At 44.9% G+C, this 15852-nt stretch overlaps 2 protein-coding genes across 2 annotated transcripts in view; both read right to left on the bottom strand.

The window, feature by feature from the left end:
• Positions 1-3726: 3726 nt before the first annotated feature.
• Positions 3727-9523, bottom strand: SLC35E3 (solute carrier family 35 member E3). Its single transcript, XM_082752025.1, has 5 exons — positions 9030-9523; positions 8829-8939; positions 7518-7676; positions 6458-6540; positions 3727-5986 (listed from the first exon to the last, which is right to left on the bottom strand). Exons 1-5 carry the CDS (start codon positions 9417-9419, stop codon positions 5800-5802), a joined length of 930 nt encoding a protein of 309 aa, XP_082608151.1. The 5' UTR covers positions 9420-9523; the 3' UTR covers positions 3727-5799.
• Positions 9524-10125: 602 nt separating this feature from the next.
• Positions 10126-15852, bottom strand: part of NUP107 (nucleoporin 107) — a 28711-nt gene continuing 22984 nt past the window's right edge. Inside the window, exons 20-28 of the mRNA XM_082779873.1 lie at positions 15584-15622; positions 15103-15253; positions 14462-14568; positions 13359-13461; positions 12955-13115; positions 12583-12708; positions 11739-11852; positions 11275-11442; positions 10126-10470 (exon numbers count right to left, since the gene is read on the bottom strand). Coding sequence (XP_082635999.1) covers positions 10363-10470; positions 11275-11442; positions 11739-11852; positions 12583-12708; positions 12955-13115; positions 13359-13461; positions 14462-14568; positions 15103-15253; positions 15584-15622 — 1077 coding nt within the window. The 3' untranslated portion in view covers positions 10126-10362. The remainder of the gene's footprint in view (positions 10471-11274; positions 11443-11738; positions 11853-12582; positions 12709-12954; positions 13116-13358; positions 13462-14461; positions 14569-15102; positions 15254-15583; positions 15623-15852) is intronic.

The following is a 15852-nucleotide window of genomic DNA, read 5'->3' on the forward strand; positions in this document are numbered from 1 at the left end:
AAGAAAGATAAAAACATTACAGGCAGGGTAAGGCAGCAGAACAAGGACTCTGGCTCTCTGGTAAGCAGCATACTTCATTTATTCGGAGACCAAAAAAATGTCAAGCTTGTCAGCTATGCAGCTCCGTTTCTGGAAATGCTGAGCCCATGCCATTCTCCAGAAAGTACAACCGAAAGGGAGCGAGTTCACACTGACAAATCCAGCCCTGCTATTGGGATGCCTAATTGTGGAGTTAGGGATCTAAACTTAGACCCTATATTCAAAAACCTGCCTAGATGTGTATGTGCTGAGAACTCCTCCCAGTTTTCTCTTAATCCAGTCTCTCTTTTTTATTTCAAACACACAGCCCCCCCCTGTGCTGGGGGTCCCAGTAGCCAGGACTGCTCCACGTGCTTCCCTCGGCCAGAAGAGAGCTCCTTTAAACAAGTTTGCTGCTCGGCCTGCGCTTCACAAGGAGGTAAATACACACACACACAAAAAGGTCATGAAAAATTACACTCCCCTGCTGTGCTTCAAGCAGAGATCTCCTCCTCCCCGTACTTCCTGGACGTGACACAGCCATACACAGGTCTAAAAATAATCCTGGGCTTTTCTGACAGGCTGCACGTGAGGTCAGTGCATTTACGCGGGCGGTGAATACGATTCCTGTCTCGACTGCCAAATTCCCTAAAACTTTGCATCTTCACACTTGATACAGAAGGGGCAGAGTGAAACAGGAAAGGGAGCTTTCTGACAGACCTCCTACAGGGAAGTAACGAAGACTAAATTTTGAAGAGATGAGTAATTGTTTTCAGCCAAAGCAGCGAGAAGGGCTGGCCTTTCCCCTTTCATCAGTTCCTGTTGTAGCACAGGCTGCTTCGGGCTGGGTCGGATCCCCTGCAGCAGGGCTGCCCGGGCACTGCAGCACAAGCTGACAGCGTTTGTGTTACTTTTTACTGCTGCTCGGGGAGAGGTGAGGGGTTTCCACTCCAGCAGCTGACAGGGCTGAACACACAGGGCAGCTTTCGGGCATCACCGAGCGAACGGGAGGAGGAACAGCAGCTCCCTTCTTTCAGGAAGGTTACCCATCGCTGTGGGATGGGGCTGGCAAAGATCTTTTACTGCCTGAATCCAGCTATTCATTTTTTTTTTGCATGGCATTTATGTCTGAGTATTACTAAAGAATGCTTGAAACTAAATTTGTCAGCTACCGCAGCGCAGCAAGAACTCACCCAATTCAACTCCTGCACTTTGTTACAACATTTGTCCGGAGAGAAACCCACACCTCTCCCCAGTGGTCTTTTTGGTAAGATGTCTGTGTTTTCGAACAAATTTCTCGTTACTCAAGATTGTATCAGCTCATGGTGATGGTTTTTCACGTCATGTTCTTAACCTTTGGCAGCTGACAGCCTAATGTCATCCTAATCATCTCTGCAGCAACTGAGCTGTCAAATGGGAGGCTGAGCAGCTATCAGAGAGCACCAGCAGGAAGAGGATTTGTATGCAACAGATCGTGGTGCTTCTGGGCATCTACATGACAATGCTCGGGGAACAAAACGAAAGGGATGCATCTCCACGGTTAGGAGAGTGATGTTCTGTGAAACAAAGCACGTCTTCACCACCTATCCAGTCTACCTTTCATGTATGCAGCATTCCTCACGTTTGTTTCTCATCGATCAGGGAAGCTGGGTTATGAATGGCTACGATAAAATTTTAGGAGAAAAACCAAACCAAACCAAAACAAAAAAAAACATAAAACACAACCTAAACAAACACTGCAGGTCTGTAACCCGAAATGTGCTTCTTTAAAAGCTAGGTAAGATACCAGCTGTGTAACTGGGAGCAGAACAAACATCTTGGGAGAAAAATCTTAATATGAAAGGTAAATTGAGGGACAGTCAGGCTTGCTCTCTGAATTCCCTTAAAGCCTCTTGGTTGCTGTCAAAACCAAAAAAGATTAAAAGCTCTCTCACCTATCAGTGAGCCTTCTCCCTCCCTGAACTGCAGCAATATGCCACAGGATGTTTCTAAATCGCTGCTCTGTACACTAACAGCATGCCAGTGTTTAGTAGCACAGCACTGTCTCTTCTCAACAGCCCACCTGGACAAATACACACAGCCAGTTAAGAAATCCGTCATTGCCTTTTGATAGATATTGAAGATGTGACAAAGCGGACATGGGTCAGACCTTAGCTGTACTCCCAAATGTTATGAAATGCTCTTCTGAAGTTCCTGCTATGTAGGGCACTATCAAAATGAACGTTTACCGTAATACTTAACCTGCATTGAGTGGATAATACTTCCAAAAAAAAGTTTAAGGAAATCCAGGGGCAGCCCACACTAGGCTTAAAGGTTGCTTCAGCCGCTGCTGGGCGTTCGTTTCCTGACAGGAGACAGAGGAGGATATACTGCTGCTGAATTGACGCTCTGTCCTGAAGGTAGGCTTCCTGGAGGACAAGCCCCCTTTTCATACGCTGAGCAGAAGCACAGCTTTCTCCTCCGACCTCAGGCCCGAGAGCGCAGCCGCTCGCCCATCAACAGGAAAACTCCTCTGGTGTGCTGCCTCCAAGAGCTTACACAAAACCAGACACAAAATCCATCAAAAAAATGCTGAGTTACCAAAGGTGGGGGTGACACAGAGCTCTGAGCCGGGAGTCTGTGTGTGAGCGAAGGCAGCTTCCCGTCCTCTGGGGAAAATGAGAAAACCTGGTGGATGCGTTACAGAGTACTTGCAGGGACGGGGTTAGCTAGGATAACTCTGCCATCAGTGACTCATGTTTTTCACAGAACCATCTGGATCTGCTCTGATTTTTAAATGCCACCCTCGTATCTGTGCTAGCTTTTACCCTGCAACTACAGCAATGGGAACTTTGTAAAGTAAAAAACAAGCTAAGATAGGCAGCAAAGCACTTGAGAGCAGAAAAGGACCAAAGTCCAACTTGTTACTACAGCTCAGTCATATATAAAATATGAAGTCAAAACAGAAGCAGACAGTAAATACCACGGTTCGTACACGTTGTTAAAGATGTTGAGACTCTGATTTCTCTTCTGTGGAAGCCCAAACTGAACTGAATGCATATAAATGGCATGAACACATGTTAAAGTGATGCAGCAAAAAGCAGAGTAAGTGACTCTGCTCCTGGGTAAGCATCAGTGATTTTCCTAAAACTCTGCTCTTACCTCAGGATTCGAAAGTTGGGCTAAGTGTGTTATCACAGCACTTACAGTACAATGGTTCAACCTGAAAGTCCCTTTCACCCTTTCCTTCCTTTTTACTGTTTTACAACCTTCCACAGGATTCATTCCCACAAACTGTCCATAAGCTGGTCTGTAAGGGAAGGGGTTGGCTGGTGCCTAAGTTTTGGGGGAGGTTGAGCAGGGGGTGAATAAAGGCAGCCAGGCAGCTTCTGAGCGTGCAGGCACGTGCGCACCTCCAGGTGGGTCTGTGTGTCAGGGAGGGCAGGCACGCAGCCTCCTGCATTCCTCACGAGATCAGCCCTAAAATGTGCCAGCTCCAAAAATTAGACAGAAACCCGAGTGGCACCACTTTGCCTTACATACACCTATATCCTTCAGGTGCAGGCGATTCAAGCAGGAGATGAAAAGAGACAAGATCTGTTCTCCCCCTCAACAAGCAGCTGTCAGCCCAGTGGTTAAACCTTTATTCCCACCCCACGTACGGTATCCAAAGAACCAACACACATAAAGAGCCTCCTGAATTCAACACTTTGAACCACACGACAAAGAAAAAGTTCAAGATACTTTATTTGTTAGGTACAACAGGTGAATCTCAAAGGAGAGCTCTTGAACATATGCAAAAAAAAAAATCACGTCACCTAAGTGACCTTCGAGACTTGGACGTTCCAGAAACGGGCTGTATTTACAGCGTTTTGCTTCACGCCGTGCTATTGCCTTTCTCCTGCAGATCTGCTCCCCTCCCTGCAGCGCCTTTTGTATTTTCAGGCATCTGTTTTGTTCGTTTTGCCACACTCCAGTCCCATCCCAAATACTGTCGTCATCGAGGCTTCAAACTCACTGTTCGCTACCCATCAGTCTCTGTGGTTTGTATTTTAGGAGAACTTGTGCACAGCACAAATTAATGCAAATGGCTTTCGTAGTGTACCTGCTGAAGGATGTGCATCCAGAGCCTGTCCTGTCTGAACACATCCTTCAGCAGTCCAGGCTGGATTTTTAAACTAATTATAGAATTACAAAAATGCATTAAAAACTACCCTTGGACCAGTACAACGGCTAGGACACAGTCGGTAAAGATGTGAAGTTACTGGGGTGTTTCTGACTCTGAAATGTTATGGAGTATTACAGCCTAAGCTGAGGTTGCACAGAGAAGTTACTGTTTCTTAAGCCACGAATGCTGTAACAGAATAAATAACTTATGAGCGTCAGGTCTGCGTTGTTTCTTACATGAAGACTTAGCTCAGAGGAATTAAATATTTCTCTTGATGGCTGCAAAACTCGAACACCTGTTTTTGTTCACGTAATTCCCCTCCTTAAATCTGCTAGAGGTAGATGAAGGCAAAATAAACTCCAGAGCGTAAGGAGCAAGATGCCGCAGATCGATTCGAACCTCGCGAATCTAGCGAGCATATGCTTCCACCAGACTCACCGAGAGCTTTTATTTCTCCTTCCCTTTTTAAAATAGAACAGTGCTCAACTTCTCCTTCCTCCCATGCTGTCAAAAATCAGTGCTTGCTACCGGCATGAAGTAATTTTCAAAGCGCTCCCGAATTAGAGCAGAAGTGGGTCCCACCTCGCGCTCCTCAGTCCCTTGGACACGTTTTTGGGGCCTCTCTGGTGGGTGAGCGCTGCCTTGCTGGCGCTGCCCGGGCACCTGGCAGTGATCCCCAAAACCAGAGACATGCACGGATGCTGCCCAAGGCTTCTGGGGCAGCAGGGAACCACGCAGCCCTCACTCCCGCTGCAGGCTGGGACCTTCCCAAAGATTCCTCCGGGAATGTTTTTAGCACGGGCTGCAAAATATTTGGTGATTATTACTGTAAAATCGGAGATTTGATTAGGCTTGCGAGTACGGACAAGATCTCGTGTCCAGCCTGGGTTTTGGCACAGGGAAAATCACGAAGCAGCAACACGTTTTCTGAAATCCCCGATGAATTTGTTAACGTCCTGACAGAGCAGAAGCAAAATTTAAGATGGACAGCTCAGAACCGTTTTCCTGCTTGGCCCAAGGCTTCACCGTCTTCCAATGTCTCCCTCCTCCAGTAATTTTCTCTCATTTCTTTAGCTGAAACTCGTCAGTGTTCAAGTCAAGCACACGGAAGAAAGGATGTAAGAAACAGGAATGAGTTTGGCAGCCCTGCCTAGAACAACAAAGCAAGGTGCTTGTCCTCGTCATCATCCAGCAGACAAAAGGGAGGAAGCGTCATTACACACCAGCACGTCTGCATTAAAGCGCCTCCGAGTTTCCTCACAACCATAAATACTGGCATGGTCACAAAGGCAAGCGGACTTCTCTCCTTCTCTCCCAGTCCAGTAGCCATCGCGATTTTGTTTGGTATGCAAAAAACATAATTACTTTCGTAAAATTTCCACAGCAATTTGAAGTGTGCCACGTCTTTTTAAGTGACCATTTAAATTGAAAGTGACAGGCCAGACCACGCTGGGCAAACCCTGGCACGTCACATAATTCAATCAGTTTGTCTCGGTTACAGAGCGACCATCCCGGCAGTTAAACTAAAACCATGGCTCAAAACGGATGAGGCGATTTCGTGCATTCTGGAACCAACGCGTACTGAAATATTTGTTCTCCTTCCCAATACTCCCAGTCTCCAGAACACCAAAGCTTCACGGGCGCTGAGCCAATTTACTCTTATTGCTTTCCTGCTCGCTCAGCTTGAAGTGCGTGTAGGCTAAAATGCCCAGCAGCGTGCACAGGATCCCGAGGCCTTGGTTAACAGACAGCGGGTCCTTAAACAAGAGGCAGCCTCCCAGGAGGGTGATGCAGAACTTGAAATGGCCGAACATGTTATATCTAGGCGGCTGTTAAGGATTGCAACAAAATAATATTGATACTTGCTGTTAACAGAAACACTCGGGAACGTCATCGATTACATCCAAGGCACGTAAAGGTGCATCGCATTGACTTCATCTCGCACAACTCCCTAGCATCTCTGCAGCCATGGGAAGAGTTAACCTCCATGTACAGCTTTCCACCCGTCCTACCAAACGCGTTGACACACCAGTTCCTCCTCGAGGTAGCCAAACTCAGGTTAAATAACCCTTGTAGGCATGAAGGTCACGTCAGGGAGTTAACGGTGGTGATCTCTACAAACCATGACCAAAGAAATAAAAGGCACTAAAACGTGAATGTGCTTTCCCACCTCCATCATGTAAAAAAAATCAGGCAGGTTACAAAGCAGGTTCCCACAGCAGACCCAGCCAAATGAACGCTAACATAATTTATCTGGGAACAGGAGAAACAACTGAACGTTACAAAGGATACGTGACAGGTGACGTATTTCCAATGATCCAGTAGATGGACAAGTTGACCATGAAGGCTATTACACCCGACAGTAGGACCATTATCTGTGGATTAACAGACACAGTCAGCACCCCAGCACACTTCAGACCATCCATACCCATTCCAGGTTATTTAGTTAGGCTCCTTGACTTGCAAATGCAAAATATCAGGCAGGAAAGACATATTGAGAACAAAAACAGAAACAATTTCAAGTCAGTGCAGGCACCGGTGATGCGTATGAGTAGCTCAGGGTATGATGTCCATAAATACACACTGATAGCACCGCACGCCTTTTCTCCTTTACTCTCAACAAACAGCTATGAGTGATTTAGAAAACCTGGCTACTCATACGCACAGAAGTTACATTCATCACCTTTGAGAGATGGTCAACAAAGAAAAAAAAAAAAAAGGAAAATTATCCAATTTTACTATTCTGAATACTTGCTATTCCGTTCACAAACTCCAGCACTACTTCCACCCGTCATGGAGTGGTGTGATCAGCGGTGGTGAGAAAACACCAAACACCACTGGCTTTCTTCTGGTGACACCAAGGACATCAGAAGGCTCAAGAGAAATTGCAGCCTTCTTGCTGAAAGCAAACTGGCCTTTCTAGAGAGCAACCAACGCTGGCAACCTTCCACAGAAGAGGAGTTGAGAGTGGCAGAAGTGAGCATGCTTATCTCTTTTCTGAGTGGACAGTAAGAGCTGGAACCAGGGCACTTACATATTTCTAATTTAATACCCTAGGGGAAGCTTCTGGATTTTGTCAGATTTTCCTGTGGTTCAGGTGCCTTCTAAACAGAAACAAGAATAAGGAGGTAAATCAACTGACAGACAAACTCCTCTAAGAGGAAGCGGGGCAGACACAAGTTTTGTTTTTTTTTCCCTCTTTCCACATGCCCCTCTCATCTCATCATAGTTAACGACTGTACAAAAATCTGTTTGTTTCACAAAGAAACAGATCTTAGCAACAAATATCAAATTTAAATACGTCAGCAACAATGGCTTATTTAAGGAAAAAAAGAGTCAATGAAAGTCTTACCACAGCAGAAAGTGTCCAGGGCCCAAATATCCCCCCTTCTCCAAAGACTGGCTCGAAGAAGGGTATGATGAACAACAACATAGCCGAGGACATTGGTGCCTGATAGTACAGCAGCTGCATAGAGTTTACCTGCAACTCATGCTGCTTCGCTCCTACCCACTAAAACCAAGAGAGAAAGCTGTTAAACAGGAGGAAAGCAACCCCAAACCATGTACTAATACAGAGGGCGCGCCATGCAGACGATATTAGGGTAACACTGAACTGGTGAGCATTGCTGCCTACTGTTCCCTATCCAGAGGGCCAGGTGTTGGCTTTTGTAAGCACACAAGCACCGGAACGCAGCCATGGGAGGAGGAAAGAGAAAACAGTGAAACCCCCCTCAGCTAAATGCCTAGCACCTAAACCTTCCTTTTCCTTCCTTCCTGCCTGGCAGCAAGGTATTATACTCGAGGAGGAACAAAAAAAGTAGCAGAGCTGGGAAGAAAACGCCAGCTCCTTTCTAATCAAGGCAAATTCAAGACCCTCTCTAGGATGGAGCTGAGCACCTCCGCCAAAACAGCAAGCAGCTGCAGGGAGCACCTCTCACCCCCCTTCTTTATATGCTGTGCTTCTGATGTTGTGTACATCGCTTGCTAATCCTCACTGATTGCAGCGCAGCTTATGCTGCTTTTCAAAGCCGTCCATTTACTTCCACAGACAAAAATTCTGCAGTTTATTGTCAGGAATATTTCCAGAGCTATATTAAAAAATAAAACTGACGACCAAATGTAGCGACTTTTGCTCCTTCGATGCCATGTTCACTGCTAACACAGATTTCAGTGCATATAATATAACTTGGCTATTTTTTTTTGGAAAAATTACAGAATAATTTCACTCAGGTGTTGTCATTTCTCCAGTGCACAGCCACCTGAGGTTAGTACGCCCCGTCGCTCCCCTTCTGCCCCCAAACAGGACAGAAGACCATTATCTCTCATCTTGCGTGCTACAGGTTGCAGAGCCTTGCTCCTTTTGGAGGCACAGAGCATCTGCCATGAACAAATTAGAGTTCAACGTGATGATGGCTATCGGGTCAACGTGACAGGGGACTCTAATTTGGGAATCTTTCAGGGTCACGGCAGACAAGGTGCTGATCATGGGATTTTAGCCCAGCGCTACAGCAGAAAGGGCTAAGGCAACCCTCAGACACACCAATTTTTCTCCCCATAATAAATCTTGCCCATCTGGGAAGGGCCCAGATGCGAGGTCCTCAGAACACCAAGCGCATTTTGGTGACCACCTTCACCCCCTGTCCCCACCCCAAGCTGTACCCACCACTTGGTAGAGCGAGGTGACCAGGACGCCCAGCGTGGCGAACACCATGCCGAGGGCGTTGAACTTGACGTCGTAGTAGGAGTTGAGGAAGACGCCCAGCGTGATGGGCACCTGCGGGCGAGAGGCACCTGGTGACGGAGCCGCCCCCGAAGCCCCCCGAAACCTCCCCAAACCCCCCCAAATCCACTCACAGCCCCTCACCAGCGTGAGCTTGATGCGCAGCGGGAAGGTCTTGCCGTAGGCCAGGCTCTGGATGGCCACGATGACCGGCGTGGTCATGGCCTTGGCCAGCTGGTAGGTGCCGATGGTGTTGCTCTGCAGGGAGAGGTTGGTGAAGACGACGAAGCCGCAGAAGCTGAGGGCCAGGGGCAGCACCTGGGCGGGCCGCAGGCTCTTGGGGGCGAAGGCGCCGAGCGCCTGGCAGAGGTAGAGGCCGAGCCAGGTGATGGCGAAGTGCACCAGGGTGAGGCTGAGGTTGGGGAAGCCCAGGCGCACGTACAGCCACTTGTTCAGGAACACGATGCAGATGGAGGCGGACAGGTTCACCAGCAGCCCCGCCGCCAGGCGGCCCTGCGCCGGCACCCAGCCCATGGCGCTCGGCGGGGCCGCCACCGCCACCGGGACCCGCACCGGGACCGGCACCGGGGGCACCGGCAGCGGGGGCACCGCGAGCGGCAGCGGCAGCGGCAGCAGCGCCCCCGCCCCGCCCCGCCGCTGCCGTGCCCGCCCCCGCGCCACGTGGCCCCGCGCCTTCCGGCGGCGCCGCCCGCACCGGGGGACGGGGACGGGGCCCGGCGGCCGCCGCCCGGCTCCCGGCGCCTTCCCCCGCTGTGAAAGCCCGGTGAGGAGCGGCTGGGGGAGCTGGGGGGGAGAGGGGGGTCAGGGGAGGCCGCGTTGCTCGCAGGGAAATAGGGATGGGAACAGAGGGAATGGCCTCAAGGTGCCCCAGGGGAGGCTCAGGGTGGGAATGAGGAGGCATGGCTGCTCAGGAAGAGTAATTAGGCACGGGGACGGGCTGCCCAGGGAGGTGGTGGAGTCACCGTCCCTGGGGGTGCTCAAGGACAGGCTGGACGTGGTGCTTGGGGACACGGTTCAGTGGGTGACATTGCTAACCATTGCTGGTTGGACCAGGTGATCCTGGAGGGCTTTTCCAACCCTAATGACTCTATGCCTCCTCATCCCTTTTTCACCCACCCTTTGCACATTCTCCTGCTGCTGAATAATGCTTCTGCTCTAGAGGGAGTGCTCCAGTGCACTGAAGCAGAGGTTCACGCCCTCCCCATACACAGACAGTTTAGAGTAGAATGAACACCGTGTTTGAAAACCACTTTTATTAGAAAAGAATACAAAAGAGGGCATGTAACAAATATCTTCTCACGTTGGTCAGGCTTTGTCACGTTCATAACTTAAAGCTGAGCTGTTGTTTTTCTTTAAGCAAAGATCAGAACAGCTTCACTGAGGTGTGGTTTTGTTCTTGTAATCGATGTGTCTAAACTTCATGTTCAGAAGTCTTTGCAAGTATCTACACAAAAATCTATGACTGAATTTCATATCCCAGTGGATCGAGGTCCTGGTCCAGAAGCATCAGAGAAGATTCCCTCAGTTTCTGTAGAAGTTTTTTGAGTTCTTCTTTTGAAAACACCTAAAAATAAAAAATACTCAATTGAGTTATATTTCTGTACGACGAATTGCACTGATATCAAAATAAATGGTGGTTGACTGAGTTACACAATGTTTTCATTTATTTTTCATTTAGGACAGTGTCCAAAACAGACATATCAGAATGGCATTCATTAAGGGACGGGGAGCTAGAGGCAGTATTCAAAACCTGCAAGTAACATCAAGACAATTCTGTCTTATGACTACTACAAAAATTATTGGGAAGCAGCCCAGTTTAGTGTTTCTCTTATTGCTGCACACTGTATTAAGCCAATCCATGTAAATACATCACAGTATTTTTCTTAGTGTTGATGGTTCTCATCAGGTTTCTTTTTTTGGGGGGGAGGGAGCACAGGACAGTGTGCCTTTTTTGGTGATATATTTTGGAGGGATTGTTTTTCAGGGTCTTGGAGGGAGAGGTTAGGTAAACCACATACTCCAAAATGAAACGTGCTTATAAAATGTTCTGAAATGTAATAGAAAAAAATCAGTTACAGTTTTACAGCTCAACTTATTTCAATAGCCCTCGTCCAAAAATTAGTAACTGCACTACTCAGAAAAACTGAGTTATCATCTTCAGTGATGATGAATTTCAAATTTAATTCCTAGATTGCTTTCAGTCAGCACACAAAGAAAGCCTTTACTACTGCAGCGAATGGGAAGAGATGAAGAAACTGAGGATGTTCAGTACCATATGGTATCTTCCTTTCTGAATAGAAGCTTTTCCCACAGTCAACCCACAGAAGTTTTAATTGGAAGCCAAGCTGTCTAGAGCTCAGTAACTCACCGTATAAAGCTTGTGTCGCTCAGAAGCGACCATGTCAGCCAATCTCAGGCACTCCTGATACTGTCCAGTACTGTGTAACACCGTGTGCAGTAAAAAGCACATCATTGGCAGACACAGCTTGCGCAGCAAAATCATCTGATGTGTTCGTTCAGGGTCGTCCTCAGCATCCTTAGTATAGCAAAACATGAATGAGTATTATGAATATTTACCTTTAAAGGGCAACTTCACACAATCAAGCAATTAGCAGTATCAGAGGCAAAAAACTGGGCTAACCAGCCTAGACTGGACTGCCAGATCTGATCTATAAAGTGAGTGAAGGGGAAGCAATCTGAAACCGGTCACAGCAAGGCCAGAGAGAATTATTGCTGAGTAAACACAAGGACGTCAAGCTAAAGATGACAAAGTTGCAGCTGGGTACAATCCAGCGTTTGTGGTTTATGCCATGATATAAAAGTTCATTTTACCTCTCTAACATCAACCATCCATCCTCCATCAACAAACAGCAACACGTTGTACATTTTCTCTTTCACATCAGCTGTAAGAGCATCCAAGAGACCTTTCCAAATACCGTAGTCCACCTGGCAAAGAAAAAAAAAAAAATAATCTGCTGTGAGACAGGATAATTTCCGAGGCTATTTTAACACAGAACCTTCACCTTGCATATAGCAGCTAGCACATCTCTAATTCAAATTACAATCTTCAGCCAATGGCTAAAACTTAGCCTGCTGCTAACTGCCATCACCACTTCATTCCCTGTACAGAGTATCAAAAGTTGTTCAGGAACAGTCAAAGCCACTAGAAGAAGCTAGCTTTAAATAATTTATTCTGTCATGCTTATAAAAACAATACTTGAAGAAACTGAATATAGCATACTCATACTGGACAGATATCCAAAAAGAACTTCTGAAAAAAAAGAAAGAAAAAAAACACACCAAAACACAGCAGCATCTTTCAGAAATGAAAATGTGACAAATAAAACACAAAACAGCCTTCATCCTCCACTTCTAGGGAACGGTTAATAGCAAAATCAAGTAGTCAGATGTATTTATAACGCTGACACATATAATGAATATTTACCATATGGTATCATAAGTACAGCTGTCACATAAGAAAGAAGCCTGAGAATTTATTGTGCAGCTGCCTTACTATTCTTCTGTTTTATACTTCCCTTTTCAGCACAGAAACAAGGTGTTTTATAATAGAGTTCTTACGCAAGATGAGTTAGCAGACTTCTGTTTGGTTAAACTAAGACTGCCTCCTATGCAAGAATATAAATATTTATAGTAAATAACTGGAAATTTTACCTACCTCATACTTTTTCTCTTTATGTTCATGGGCCACTTTTTCAGTAAAACTTGCTTGCGGCACCAAAGAAGGCTTCTGTGGAGCTGAGTTCATGTGTTTAAACCATTCATTGAAGGTTTCATGGGCTTCCTGGATTGCATTGGGAACAATGGACATTTTTCACTCATTTTTAAGAATGTCATTAAATGCACCAAAAGCCAAAATTTACTTTGTAACAAGTATAGAAAGGACCTCACTATTTTGTAAACTTTCAGTGCATCCAGGAATCAGAAATCAAATCAAATGGACTAAGTTTAAAATCTCACCACCGAGGCAAAGCCACCCTTATTTTTAAGTAATAACTTGAGTACGGTTGGAACTATATTTGAAACTCACCAAATATGCCCGAATACACAAATGTTCTCTTATGGCATTGTCATCTTCAGCTGGAAGTGAAGTCTCCATTCCCTGTTCTTCCCATTGGTTATATATTTCTGCTATAGAGTCCTGGGGAATCTTCACAAACACATCTTTTGCAGCTTCATGTTTCTTGGATGCTACAAGAATGCAAACTGAGTGTCAACAGTGCTGTACTTTCCATACTTTATTTGTATAAAAAGACAAACTGTACCACAATTGTTCATTAAAAGTAAAAAAGATGGATCAGACTGTGCTCTCTCTACTATATTGCCCATGCTTTTTAGCAGACTAGATTCAAAGTTACATAAAACGTAATCCCAATAGTCAATGAGAACAAAAACAACATTTAAAAAGCCTACAGTATTTGTGAAGTTTATTACCCAAGAACTTCCTCATGATTGCATTGCTTTGCTTAAGTGCTTCTGCCCTCTGTGCAGGATCAAATACGAGCCAGTCAATTACATCTATTTTCAGCCGATCCACCTGTAAAAGCCAACATATTAGTTAGATTCACCAACATTTCAAGCATACAGATGATGTTAAATACAATAAATCAGGTCAACAAAACACGCAGGTTTCTAGAGATCTTTGGACAGCATTTTAACATACTAGTAAGAATCACTTTATTCCTATGTTTTGTATGAAAAGCTTACAAAACAAGCTCTGCAGTCGAGATTCAGCCAAAATCCATTTCCAAGTATTGCCAAGACTTTCAGACCAACGGATGAGCAACAACTCTCAAGAGTTTTTATGGATTACCTTGCACCTTCCTCAAATTTTTATGAATGCTCTGCATAAACATGGTTTATGGAACCCTTGCTATAAACTTGAGGGGTTCAATCAGCCTGCAACCGGAGTTTTCCAGCTGCTGCCTTAGGTAAGCTTCCTATTTTAGCTCAGACAGGATGCAAGAGTAAACTTTCTATTAAAGGGCAAAACATTGCTACAAGTTTGCAAACTATTGCTTGCTTTCTAAAGGATACTCTGCAGAAAGAATGCTAGCTATTAACTGCCTTGTGGGCACTAAAGCACTGGACTGGATCCAGCTGAATCAGTAATGACAAAAAACCTGTCAGTAAGGCTATGTGTGTAGTAGCTAGAATATATTACTGGAACATGTAATGATGTGCAATTGAGCTCCGAAGTGTCAATCCTCATAATTCTCAGAAGCTAGGATAATACCCTGCTCTCAGCTACAACATATTTTGTCCCAGTTATTTCACTGGCTTTATCTTCAATTACTGCTCTCATACAAGCTCGCTGCTGAATGACACACATCACAGCCCAGATCAAGGAGATGTAGAAACAAAGTTAAGAATTCATCCAATTCACCTCCTCACTTGACCATATGGAAAGCTTGTTTTCCTCACAGCCTTTTTCGAGACAATTTCCACCATTGTTTAAAGAGAAATTAAGATTATATATGGTAAAGGACTCTGTACTTTTCTGGAAACCAGAGTATCTGCCCAAAAAAGTTACTCACCTCTGTCGTGCCTGTGTCTAACATATGATCATGGTGACTGAATTCACCAGCATCCTTCTTGCGGATGTTTTCAACAACAGTTTTTGTTATCGCTGCAACATCCAGACCTAGGTTAAAAGTATTGTGCAACACTGATCAGAAATTCAAACTTGCCACTGAATGAATCTCAGACTCTGTCTGTAGATCTTACTTCTTACTCCTAGTAATCAGTCTAGTAATACTCACATTGCCACCCTAAATTACAGGCTTTTGATATAGACAATTTATTGTAGGTATATCTGAGATAACAGAGAACCCCAAACATCAGTCCGTCCTGGACTGCATATAGATCATTTGTCAAACTTCAGAGCGTGTATTTGAGACAGAAAGTGGGCACACAGTTCCTGTTGTGTTTGGACGTGATTCGCAAGCAGAAGTGCTATTTAGTTTACTTTATAAAAAGAACTGCAATTCCAGGTTCCAGTTAGAAGACCTAATTTAAATACTTGAAGAAGTGATCGGTAAGCTGATTTTATTTAGTTGAAAAATGAAGAGAGACAGGAAGAAAACATCATCTTCATAGCCAGGTTTGCATCAAGATCTGCTAAAAGACAGCATAACCCATTATATAAAACTATAATTAGAATACCAGCATATCTCACCTGCTTCTCTTGCTAATTCAAGACAGTGGTGGCGTTGATCACTTTCAGTAACATCTTCTAGGAACAGAGCATACTGAGAAACAGATAGCTCTGGGGGCAAGTAGCTAACGTAAAATGCTATTAAATCCGTGTGCTTCTCAGATATCAGCCGCTGCAGAATAAAAAGTATGCATTAAAAAAAAGTTATATTCCTCTGTGTAAACACCTAAGTAATGCACATTAATTGATGTGTAACGCAGATGGCTGATTGTTTATTTTCATTGGAAAATTCCATTTATTTCTCAGCTTCTAAGCAAAGGTCAACAAGCTACATCTTATTCAAGTGTTGCTGACAGAAACACTGCATACTCAGCAAGCTTCTTGTATGTATTCAGAGAGTACGAACTGCCTCATAGCTGCTTCCATCCTGTAACCTTTAGTCCTTTTTCTTCCTTTTTGTCTAAACTGTCAGAGAAAACGAAATATATTCTTGAAAGCTTACCTGAATGTAGGTCTTCAGGACTTCAACAGACACTTCCTCCTTATTGCAAACAAATATAAATTCAATTTGTATTAAATCGAATGAGATAATGTTGCCAAAAAAAAAAAAAAAAAAAAAAAGATAGAGAAGATACTTTACAGACAACTACTGTAACACAAACACAAGGTTATTTGCTTATCCATGCTTCAGTAACTTACACTTTCCTACAAGCTCAGCTGGAAGAACTGTTTCTCTTACAGTGTGATTAAAAATAGCTAATGTATCTACTT

Source organism: Aythya marila, assembly GCF_965140915.1.
Source record: "Aythya marila genome assembly, chromosome: 1".
Lineage (NCBI taxonomy): Eukaryota > Metazoa > Chordata > Aves > Anseriformes > Anatidae > Aythya > Aythya marila.